The sequence below is a fragment of the Nelusetta ayraudi genome, unplaced genomic scaffold, assembly GCF_046127955.1.
Source record: "Nelusetta ayraudi isolate G7.1 ecotype Tasmania unplaced genomic scaffold, CSIRO-AGI_Nayr_v1 ptg000022l, whole genome shotgun sequence".
Lineage (NCBI taxonomy): Eukaryota > Metazoa > Chordata > Actinopteri > Tetraodontiformes > Monacanthidae > Nelusetta > Nelusetta ayraudi.
Window position 1 is genome coordinate 4,077,962 of NW_027466072.1, and position 11,834 is coordinate 4,089,795.

The following is an 11,834-nucleotide window of genomic DNA, read 5'->3' on the forward strand; positions in this document are numbered from 1 at the left end:
AGATTAAGATACCCTTGTTCATAATAATATTATTGTAATTAAAGAAGCAAAATAGTAGTAATAATAATAAAAGAAACAGGAAAACCTGTTTGAGACAGTGAGATAAGCCGAAAGGAGAGACGCATCGGTTCTTAAATCAACACACCTGCTTCAGCTGGGAAGACGTCACTGTCCACCCTAACAGCGATGACAGGAGTTTTATCACAAAGGACATTTTGACACATCATGGCTCTTGTTAGGTGAGGTGTAAATAGTAAAATTAATGACGGCTGAATACCATTTGGCTGCTCCACAGTGCTGACATTGTTCATGCTTCTTTTTTTAACAGCCTGTGTAATTGTCTTGTTCTGGACAGGCAGTCAGACACGTCTGATGTTCCTATTCAGACCAAGGATTTCACAAGTTGCTCTCACCTGGTTTACCTGCTCTGGGCCTAAACAGGAGACAGCTGTGAGAATATACAGGTCCTTCTAGTTTTGCCAAAAACCTGCTTAACAGTGAAGGTTCTGCAGAAAAAAAATTATGATTTGTGGGGAGGGATTCGCTTTTTGTTTTGTTTTGTTTTTTACAAAAAGAGAAACTGAGCCTTTATTTATCTTCTATCATGAGTCAAAAAATGTATGCATGGAGGGGAAAAAATAAAAATCAAGGCTGCTTTAAGACGGAAAGTAGATTTCACGTGAGCCAGCTGAAACAACAGGAGCCTGCGAGCAGCAAAAAATTAGCCTGTCAAAGAGGACTTTGGAAGCAGCCAGAGATTAAACTTCAGATTTATCCTCTGTTTTGACAGGCCCAGCATGTTGCGTGCGCTGCCAGGCTAAAGCTGGGTACTAAATAAAGTGGAGCGCCTGAACTGGTACGGCCTCGGTATAAAATGATCAGCCGCTATTGATCAATAATTTAGACAAGTGCTAGATTATTGACAGGAAGACAAAATATGCAAGCTGGGTTGTCTTTGAGAAATCTCCCACAAGTGCTCAATCACTGGAGGAGAAAGTGCTCCGTGGTACACGGTGCTGCTCACGATGTTTCTCTACCCTCCCTTGGAGATCAATGCTAATTGAGGCGCTGCATGATGAATGTAGTCTGAAAGATTTTTAACCCACTGATTGCCGGGCCGCCACAGTCACAGGGTGACTAAACATGGGGGAGTTGCAATGCAAAATAAATGGCGGAAAAGTCTTGTCTCCTATTATCTGACCTCTGACCTCTTCAAGCATCCTTGAATAGCTGGGCTTCAGTCATGTGATTTTGATGATGCGCGAAGGTGGCGTAAATTCAGATGGAGGGCAAGAAATAGAAAGACTTAAATCAGTTAGAGCAATTGCAACAAATGTAAATTATGCAAAACATCTGCGTTTTGCTCCAGTACAGATCCTCAGCAACTAACCTGCTTCTCACTTCCTGCCCTCCTTCCTCAGCCGTGTGACATCACATTAAAACAACCTATTCTTCTGCCTGTTCACTTTACTTTTTTCAGAGAGTGCGTGCCGGAAAGGAGCCCTTTATGATGTCAGAGAGTGCACTGATAACTTCCCTTGGTTAGCGGCATCTCCCCAGCCACGACTTGGCGCTGTCCCTGTGATACAGATATATCTTGTATTTCCCCCTTCTTTGAGTGGAGGCTGTAAACACAGGGCTAATAATTTTGTTGTTCTTATCAAGTTCATATTAGTGCTATGATTTATCATGCACGGCTTCTTGAGTCCAAATCCAAAACAGTAAAAATTAATTATTATCATTATTATTATTATAAATTACGGGTCACTTGCTTGAAATCTAGCTAAACTCGGGGAAGAACTTCCCCTGCTTCACTTGCTTTACAAATGGAAACTGTCGGGCTAATGGCACTGTGGCCCAGCAGTACGACAGCATGATCAGCGCAGCACACAGGAAAAGAAGGGCTGGCTGATCCCAGAAGCCCTGCACACAGGAACACAGAAGCCTCCGCTGGTGCTGCAGTCCGCCTGTGGACCGCGCACAGCAGATAGAGTAGAGCGCGCCGCTGTGCTGTCACGGGGACTGTGGACTCTGCCAGTCGGACCGCCAGAGGAAACATTGAGGAGGGAAATTAACGTGCGCCAGTGCTGCTGCTGCTGCTGCAGCCTGATTGGGAGAGATAAATAGCCCGACTCAATGCTGCCATCTTGTGTCAGGTTAAGTTACTTAACAGCAGTGAGCGCTGCTGAAGTGATTTTTATATTAAACAAGGTGGATATACTGAGCAAAATAGTAGATGTGGCTGTGATATATCTAAATCATATACTCACTCGTTTGTACAATGCTTGCTTTATAATGTATTTTCTCATTATGGGTTATGACATTGCAACATAACTCACATTTTAAAGCAATGTGACAAGAGCGGCCAGTCTCTTTTATGTCTGGTATTTTACCATTTATTCACATATCCCATGTCCTATGACAAAATAAAATAACAGGCACTTTACACAAGTGCAATGGTTTAATGGGAAACAACAGAAAAAACAGAAAAACACGGAAGGCATCAATCAGGATTAAAGGGACGTTTATGCACATCTCAAATATAGAATTTGTGCGGCAGGTCATGCACTTGGTTTTTGCCAAACAACTCCTGTAGGATTGTGGCTCCTGAGGAGATCGGTACCACAAAGAAAGATGCAGCGGCTCTTCTTCCAGGAATACTGAGCAAAAGTCTCAGTGGATGACAGAATATAAACCCTAACTAAAATCACCAGTGAGTCAACAGAACAATTGTTGGTGATATTTGCACATTGACACATACATGCAGATTTAAAATGATTAGTCAAACATTTTATTAAAATGTTTCTTACATATTAAAAAAAAAAAAAAAAAAAAAACTAAACAGTTCATTAAAACATTCACGTTTAAAAAGTCAAACTCATTTTTTTTTTTTTTACTATGAAATGTATTTTGGTTAGAAAAAGCGCCTTTTCGAAGCCACGTTCCTACAAGCCTGAATCGTTACAAAGAAAAAGTGCAGCGACGTCTTTTCGGTGCAAGGCAGCCGTTTCTAAAACCACACGGCCTTCTTTGACTGTGACGTCGTTCACAGATTCATTCCTCACTTTACATTGTCCACATTCCAGCTGTTTTTTGTGTGCATGTTTTTCTGCAAAAAAAACAACCCAAAAAAAATATATACCTGGATTGTCTTGACTTTACAAGACGTGTTCTTGTGCAGAGTGAAGACACTGAAACAGGCAACCGTAACAAACATTGCTGACAAACAAAAGACCACCACCATAGTCTCCTGTGAGTGCCGTCATAAAAACCAGACTACGGCCACGTTCTCACCCTGTTTGGATACTTGACAGTTTTTGAATGTAAACACGTCGGACGCTCGTAAAGTTGATATACTGCTCGCATTACCCACCTGTGTGGGCAGATGGATGGTCCTTTGGCTAGATCTGAAGATTAATAAAAGGCGCAAACCCCAGCACATCCTGAAGAACTAGAGCCCTCTGTAGGGGCAGCGCCACGTCGATGGTGACGTTGCGCCTCCGCAGAGGCTCCAGACTGGACTCAGTCACATTGTGACAGTGATTCACCCTCAGGGACTGCAGCTTTGGACAGTACTCTGCAAGTGTCCTGCGGGCACAGCACGCACATTATGGTATTATGGCTGGGTGCACAGCTGAGACGTGGAAGTAGTAAGTTAAGGGGTGGGAGGATTAAAAAATTTAGGGTGACTCACCTGATGGACGGATTCCTGACCCGCAGGCAACCCGTCAGGTCGAGCTCCTCGAGGCCCCTGCAGTTCTTGGCCACCTCCTCCACAGACTCATCCGTGATGTTGGCGTTGACTGCCAGCGACAGAGACTTCAACTTGACACACTTCCTCGCCAGGTAGCAGATGGCGTCATCCTTGAGCTGGCGGCAGGCGGTGAGTTCGACCGACTGCAGCGCCCCGCAGTGGTCGGCCAGGCTGCGCAGGGACAGGTGGTCCACCCACTCGCAGTGCGCCAGGCCGAGGTGCCGGAGGTGCGGGCAGCTCAAGGACACGGCCACCAGGGAGTGGCGGGTGAGGCAGACGCAGCCCCTCATGTCCACTCGCTGCAAGTGCTGGTTCTGACCGATGACTGGCATCAGCTCCTTGTCCGTCACCCAGTCTGAGCACTTCTGGAGGGAAAGGCTGTGGAGAACTTTGTTGGCCTGCAGCATGGAGCAAAACGCCTCTTTGGTGACCACTGGCCCGGTCTGCGAATGTGAAAACAGAACAGATAGTAAACTTCACCTCCAAGTTTTGTGGCATTATGAGAAAAGTACCATATTATAGCATTTCCCTTGTGTTTTATCTATGGACAAAAGCGCAGCAGCCTCACAGTTAGCGACCAGAAAACAAACAATGAAAAAAGTCCTCAGTTATCCTTCTAATAAAACTGACACTTCAACAGCCAGTCCTGCTGAACCTTCCACGTTTGTAAAGGGGGTATCAAAGGAAGGACTTTGGCACTGGGTGTATTCTGGGAGAAGTATCACTTCCTCATTGTCCCTTGTTTGTAGAGTTGTGTTTAGAAAGCACTTTATAGAAATAGTGGTATTGTCAGGAAGCATTGCTTACATTAGTTTTATTCATTCTGACACTTTAAAAATGCTACACTTCATAGCATAGGGTGGAGGTGATGGTGGCGGTGGTGTATGTGTGTGTTGTATGTACGCAAGGCGGTTGCACAGAGTAGAGCAGGCAAACACCTGGCTAGGGGTGATGTCACTAATCTGGAAGGCGTATATTAGTGCTTTCTGTGACATTCAATTGCTAATTTTCAAAACTATAAGTTGAACACACCCTGTCTGGGGAAAAAGTGTAGCATTCAGAAGACGAGTAGCATGGACTCTTCCAATTTCAAGGACACGTCCACTGTTGAGGGGGGAGGGGGGGGCTGAGGGTGGTCAATTTAATGTGTGCATAATTGCAATAATATTGCATAATTGCATAATATATTGCTGACTTACCGAAGATGGATCAAAAGTCCTGCAGTTTGCAAGATACACCTGGATGAGGCTGTGGAACTGCTTGCTGACGCGCTGCAACCTGACGAGGTGCTGCAGCGGCAAGTAGCACAAGACGTGTGGAACGAGCACATCCTCCCAGGGCAGGTCCAAGAGTTGACACCTACAGACGACACAACAACAAAAACCACGCACTTCACGGATGAACTTTGAGTCCGCGTGCGGTGGCTGAGGGGGAAACCCAAACAATTTGCACGATTTTTCTAGAGATTTAGAAAGTCTGGTTGGCAACAGGAGTTACAAACCGGGGATAAACCACTTGATCAACCGCCCCCCCGGAATCATTTCAAATCAGCTGACATGGATAATTGACAGGGCCAACAAAGAACTAACAGCCCTCTCACCGCACCACAGGCTTTAGTTGTAAAATGATCCAACTGTCAATATAATGTGACTATCTTGTTTGCTGTTTCTTAAATATTTTTTATTTTATTTCTTTATTATCATTATTATTATTTATTCAGTATAATCCCCATTCTTTTCTACTGTAATGTTGCCGTAATACGCGCATTCCCCAATGTGGGATTAATAAAGACTTCTTCTTTTTCTAGTTGGCTGTACACGCAAGCTAACGCTGCTAGCCGACAAGCTAAGCATTCAGCCAGCCGGCGTAGGCAAAGATCTGTCCGGAGGGCTGCTCTATAAATACAAAACTCTCCAAGGTGCTCACGTTTCCATCTCATCTTCCTCATCCATTCCGGCTGGAGTGGCGACGGGGAGCCTTTAAAGAACGCGTTGTTCCCACGGACGACCCGCACACGACGACTTTTCCATTAAGCCATTTTTCTGCAAACGTGAAGGGTGTTTACATTCAGTCAGCGGGCGCAACCCAAACCGGACGCCGCCTTCATGCACCGTGGGAAGTTGTCAATTGAGCAACAGCGAGATAAAAGGCAGAATTCTTCTAGAAAAAGGCGCACCGCACAATCAAAGCATTATTATCTTTCAATAATGTTTTTGTATATGTCTGTATAAACGTCTGTATAAAAGGGTCCGCAAGCCGTGCAGCGTCAAAAGTTTCAGTAGTATTATTATTTCTTAAAAACTTAATTACTTTTTAATTTTTTTTCACTAAAATGCATCCAACCCATTCGACTGCTACGTACCAAATAAATCATAACGACCGTTGTCTAACTGTAGTTTGAGCTGTGTCCTGACTCACTCATCGATTGGCGCGTTTACAAAGTGCAACTGAACGTCTCACTGTTAATAACCCCGGTTCCATTAAAACCTGAAACCAACATTGTTTTCCACGTGTGTAAAACCACCATTTAAACGTTGTATGCTAAAACAACATGCTGTAAATCTGTCCCTTGTGATGTCACAAAGGGCACTGTTCAATCAGGTGAGTAACTTACAACAGCTGCAGCCAGGTGTTGGGTCCATCCACCGATATAATTTTTGTTTTACGTCTCCTTCCAAATATGTGGAATGTCCAATAAAGCGGTTGAAATTTGTTTTTTCTGGGGCTACGTAGTTTTTTTTTTTATTATTATATATATATATATACAGTTAATAAGGCTGCACAACTGGAATTTGAATCTGGGATGAAAAAATAAAGATATGAAAACGTATATAACATAAGACTATATTATTTCTGTAAAATACTTTTAAATGTTCCAGAATAGAGAAAACCCGTGTTTAAAAGTTCAACAAGGTTGTGTTCAAAAAAAAAAAAAAAAAAAAAAAGCAAACCAGTGGCAATAATTGGTTGATTTAAAAGAAACTATGTCTCGTATTTATTGAATGCTTCCCCTTTGCATAGTGTGCCCGTCAGTTACTGAACAAAAAGTCACGTACTGCCTCTTTTGTTTTGACTGTTGGCTTTTAAAAGCCAGTTAGACTGGATACCAACAACAATTCCCCAGAGGACAAGTGTCCAACAACTGACCATCCTGGCAGCTCACCTCTGCCCGGGCGAAACAATGAGCTCAGTCATGCAGAACAATTGCTGACCCATGAGCTATGTTTCAGTGAATGAGATGGGCCAGCAAGACAGCCGGGTGAACGCTCACTCTTGGCTGACCACAATCTCATATACAAGCTAAAGTATAAGCATGGCAAATAAATCAATTTATGATTTCTCTGCTGAGACCCTGGATGGACAACTGGTCCCACTCCGTGGCTACAGGGGCAAGGTGCTCCTTGTCATCAATGTTGCCACCTTCTGAGGGTCAACAATAGAGGAGGTAAATATTCTGCCAACACCGATCAGTTACAGCCAGATTGCATCATCCAATCATGTGCAGTGGTTTGTTTTGGTTTGGGTTTTTTTTAATCTGAGGAATTTGATTTTGTGTCCTCTCTCAGTACCATCGCCTGAATGCACTGATGGAAATGTTTGGTGACCTTAATTTCACCGTTTTAGCATTCCCCTGCAATCAATTTGGCCTTCAGTCACCTGGTAGGTATTTTTATATGTAAAATATGACAGATTATTGATGACGTTTTTAACCTACTAAGAGACGATTATTGATACTTGACATGAGTGCTTCATGTTGATTTTTAAATGTATTTCGACGTCCATATACTTGTGTTCATTTCATTTTTTCTTGTTTCACTGCAGTTCATTTTCGAAAGACATATTTTACCATAACTGCATTAAAGCTATGTTTTATTGTGTTTTTATTGTCTCCTTTTAGCTTTTGGTTGTATAGTAATTCATCTGCAATTTTTCAGAGGTGAATCACGAAACCCTTAACATTCTAAAGTATGTGAGACCTGGTGGGGGATTTGTGCCAAAGTTTCCAGTCTTTGGCAAGGTTGAGGTGAACGGGTTGAATGAAGAGTCTCTTTTCACTTATCTAAAGGTAATGTTTTCCAAAGGCACATTATTCCAAAGAAATGTCAATATCAGTTTTTTTTATTTGTTGCCTATTTCATTTTGTGCGACAGGAATCATTACCATTTGTGAACCCTGTTATTGGCGATATAAAGAAATTTTACTGGTCCCCAATCAAAGTAAATGACATCCGCTGGAATTTTGAAAAGTTCCTAATCACTGCAGATGGTGTACCATTCAGAAGGTAAAGACCATAAACTTTAAGGCAAAAAAAAAAAAATCCTTATTCAACGAAGAAATAGTGGCACTAATATTTTCTGTGTATTGCAGGTATGAACTTCATTGCCCAATTGAGAAAGTAGAGAAGGATATAGCAGAACTCCTTTGATGGATTTTCTTTTGTCACTGTTGGCACTGTGACGATCCCTTGGTAAATGCATTTGTTGCAGCTGAGCTGGATCTGATGGAAGAGGAAATGGCCTCAGGCTTTAGTGCACTCGCTTTGAGAACATCTTCTCTTCAGCCACTGACTTGAGTGAATGTCACACTTCTCTGATTGGAGTTAAAGAATAAATAAAAGATACAAAAATGTCAACATTGTGTCGTTATGGTTTCCTTTTGTTTTTTTTAATTGTTTGACTATATTAAAGTCCCTATAGTAGGACTATATCCTTCGCGTTTAAAAAAAAAATGAAATTGATTTCGCTTGATCCTTATGACGATCCATACTTTTTAACTTTACGCATGCGCACTTCTTAGTCTGTCGGCCGTCAGCAGCCAGTAAACATGGCTGGCGTTGGCTTCCGAAGATTGGCGCAGGCCCTGTCACGGGGGAAAACTACTAGCTTTTCAGCACTTATGTCTGGATCTAGAGCAGGTCAGTGCCTTATTAGCTTGTGAATGTAGTGTTGGTCTTAAATACACAGAGATATATATCAGCACATATACCTAAAAGCTTAAAATCTTCGTAACCTTGAAGTGCTAATGCTAATTCTGCTAGCTACCGCTATTTTGGAACAAATGACTGTGGGCTCCCTGAAAAACAATTTCCCTTGATAGTTATCGACTTCATAGTCGCGATCGCCAGTATTCTAAAATGTAACTGCTGGTGTTTCAGCCTCTGGTTCCTCAAAGGACACGGAACTTGGTCCATGTCCGAAGACCACCGAGGAGATTGCTGCTGCAGCGAAAAAATACAACTTGACGGTTGCAGATTATCAAGCGTACCCTGACAAGGGCGAAGGGTGAGGAAGAAAGCAAAATATGGCATTAATACAAAACCCTGCAAGTGAATGTAGTCAGTTAATGAACTCCTATGTGCCGTTGTTTTGTAGCTACGGGGACTACCCGAAGCTCCCAGATAGGTCTGCGCATGAGAGAGACCCCTGGTACGAGTGGGACCACCCTGACCTGAGGAGGAACTGGGGGGAGCCGGTAAGATACAAATTGGCAATTTGACTACAGTTGTTGTGGCATTCTTGTGGTTTTATGTTTGACGTAAACATATATTTGTGAGACTGACGTCATCACACAGTTAAAAATAAAAATAAAAAATAGGCAAGTCTTGCAAATGTCAAACATTTCGGCGACATTATTAACACGTATTTCCTCAATAAGAATAAGTATTAAATCTGTGTTGTTGCATTTGGATTTGATGGCTTATTGCACTTCACCGAATTACCTTCTTTCTTTCTTTTTATCTGTGAGGGCTGATTCAGAGTTCTAGTTTGTCATAAAATACCAATCCACGTTCATTTAAAAAAGAAAATTGTTTATCGAATCCACTCTGCTTTTTGAGGATTTTTATGGTATACAGTGGTTTCAAAAGTTGAATTACACAGGGTTTTCACCTTATAAAATTGGTCTTGACCCTGAATGTTGTTGTTTGTTTTGCAGATGCACTGGGATTTTGACATGTACATCAGGAATCGTGTGGATACTTCTCCGTCCCCGGTGGCCTGGTCCTCAATGTGCAAACAATTGTTTGGTTTTATTGGGTTCATGTTGGTCATGTTCTACCTAGGGCAGAAATTCCGAGTCTACCAACCTGTTGTAAGTACCAACCAATTATTTTTATTCATCTGTTTGTTTACATTTTTTCTCTCTTTCTTGCGAATGTGATGCAAACCATTATCGAGTGTTTGTTTCACTGTCAAACATGTTTGACAGTGAAACTATTTATGATGACATCAATATATCTTAAAGGTCCAGTGTGTGAACTTTTTAAGGAAGCCCAGCTGACAGTGTGTTTCATATGTAGGGCACTGTCAGGAGATTTTTCCATAAATACCAGGCTTCCTTAAAAAATGGCTCTGCAAGATGGCAGCTAACTATGAGCAAGACCCTTGCTCTATGTGTATTCTTTAGGGATGCAACAATATTCTGTATTTTACCGAACCGTCCGGTATGACCTGTATGGTTCAATACACAACGGTATTTCAGTGTGTTTCGGCCACTCACAAAACTTTATCAAAACTTGTATGTTGTTCATGTAGAACACACTTTTTTACGACCCATGGGTTCCCCTTTTGTCAATAATATGACTTGTCCCAGCCCGCCCCGCACAGCTCTATCAATTATCACAAACTGCGTCAACCCGCAACTTGCTGTCATTACATAGACCAATATGCCTGAGAGCATGTCCTTTTTATTCCATCAAAAAGGTGGTTATAAACAGCCTTAATAGGCTAGTGTCGCTTCTGAGGGCCAAGTGCATGAAACAACAACGAATAGAATACAACAACATAACACATTTACCACATTAAGCCTAGCGTCTCTCTTTGGGCAAACCAAGTAGAATATTGCATGCAGCCTGAGACAATAAAATCCGTAAAAAAAAAAAACTTGAGTCCTAAAACTCGCTAATCTTTTTCCTTGTTTGTTGTTGTTGGGGTGACACTTGTTGCTCGGCGCGTTGACGTCAGTGTCAGGGCACATGCAGGTTACGGAATATGAATTTAGGTAACATATCACGCATCGGCATTAGAATTCATTTTCTAGTTTTAACGGGTATTATATATCCATTTAAACAGATTAATTTTCAGTCTGTCAAAATAAATATTTCATAATTTATTAAAAATAAAATCCCATTATATATTATTTGAGGTGCCCCAGCCCACCTGTCAATAAAATGAAAATGTCTTGAATCGGCTTTTAGTGGGTTAAAATGTTTATTTTATTGGATAGTCGTGAACTTTATGTTATATTTAATTTGTGTGGTTTTATGTTTGTTTAATTTGATCTCATAGTGCACTATGTATTGTTTTGGTTTGGGTTTTTTTTTTTTTTTTTTAAATAAAGTTTGTGGTTTCATTATACCTGGGCTTTTAATTATTTTTACAATACAAAATTGCCTTTGCTTGTCAGAGTAGTTTTAAGATATCGAAACCGTACCATTAAAGTGGCCCAAAAACTTAAATGCATATCGAACTGTGGAAAAACTGTACAGTTGCATCCCTTAAAAATCTTATCGATTTTAAAACTGTTTTATGGGTAGGAAAACCAAATTGCTTTTATTGTGCTGCAAGTATACTCTTTTACTGATGTATTTATGGTAATTTCCCTGAGGGAGTCATTCCAAAGGGATCAATAAAGTCTCTATCTATCTATCTATCTATCTATCTATCTATCTATCTATCTATCTAGTATGTTGAGCTTTTACCAAGATAAAAATCATAAATCAAGACAAATTTTACACACTGGACCTTTAAACATGGTGTTCAAGATTCTGTATTACCATTTTTAGTTTGCATACATGAAACGCTATGTCCAGCTATGAAATTACTTTCAAATTTTTAATTCACAGACATTTTCAGTATTTGGCCATTTACATAATATCATGTGCTATTTTCTCTCTTCTTTTTTCCCAGGGACCAAAACAGTATCCCTACAACAACCTGTACTTGGAGAAAGGGGGAGACCCAGGGAAAGAGCCAGACGAAGTCAAGAATTATGGAATATAATGAGCAAAATCCTCTTCCACTTGTGTACATAACTTTCTGTCAACATTAAAGATCTTAAAATTATCGTCCAATCTGTGAGG

The 11,834-nt window shown here is 41.2% G+C and overlaps 3 protein-coding genes across 3 annotated transcripts; 2 read left to right on the top strand and 1 right to left on the bottom strand.

Annotated features, from left to right (window-relative positions):
• Nucleotides 1-2,507: 2,507 nt before the first annotated feature.
• On the bottom strand, nucleotides 2,508-5,847 carry fbxl15 (F-box and leucine-rich repeat protein 15). The gene is made up of 4 exons (XM_076028162.1): nucleotides 5,681-5,847; nucleotides 4,954-5,113; nucleotides 3,695-4,197; nucleotides 2,508-3,588 (listed from the first exon to the last, which is right to left on the bottom strand). Exons 1-4 carry the CDS (start codon nucleotides 5,704-5,706, stop codon nucleotides 3,402-3,404), a joined length of 876 nt encoding a protein of 291 aa, XP_075884277.1. The 5' UTR covers nucleotides 5,707-5,847; the 3' UTR covers nucleotides 2,508-3,401.
• A 1,044-nt stretch (nucleotides 5,848-6,891) lies between these two features.
• gpx9 (glutathione peroxidase 9) lies at nucleotides 6,892-8,387 on the top strand. Its single transcript, XM_076027878.1, has 5 exons — nucleotides 6,892-7,199; nucleotides 7,321-7,414; nucleotides 7,690-7,820; nucleotides 7,906-8,036; nucleotides 8,123-8,387. Exons 1-5 carry the CDS (start codon nucleotides 7,068-7,070, stop codon nucleotides 8,178-8,180), a joined length of 546 nt encoding a protein of 181 aa, XP_075883993.1. The 5' UTR covers nucleotides 6,892-7,067; the 3' UTR covers nucleotides 8,181-8,387.
• Nucleotides 8,388-8,516: 129 nt separating this feature from the next.
• ndufb8 (NADH:ubiquinone oxidoreductase subunit B8) lies at nucleotides 8,517-11,817 on the top strand. The gene is made up of 5 exons (XM_076028164.1): nucleotides 8,517-8,669; nucleotides 8,910-9,036; nucleotides 9,127-9,226; nucleotides 9,689-9,844; nucleotides 11,662-11,817. The coding sequence occupies exons 1-5, from the start codon at nucleotides 8,579-8,581 to the stop codon at nucleotides 11,752-11,754; spliced, it is 567 nt and encodes a 188-aa protein (XP_075884279.1). The 5' UTR covers nucleotides 8,517-8,578; the 3' UTR covers nucleotides 11,755-11,817.
• Nucleotides 11,818-11,834: the final 17 nt, after the last annotated feature.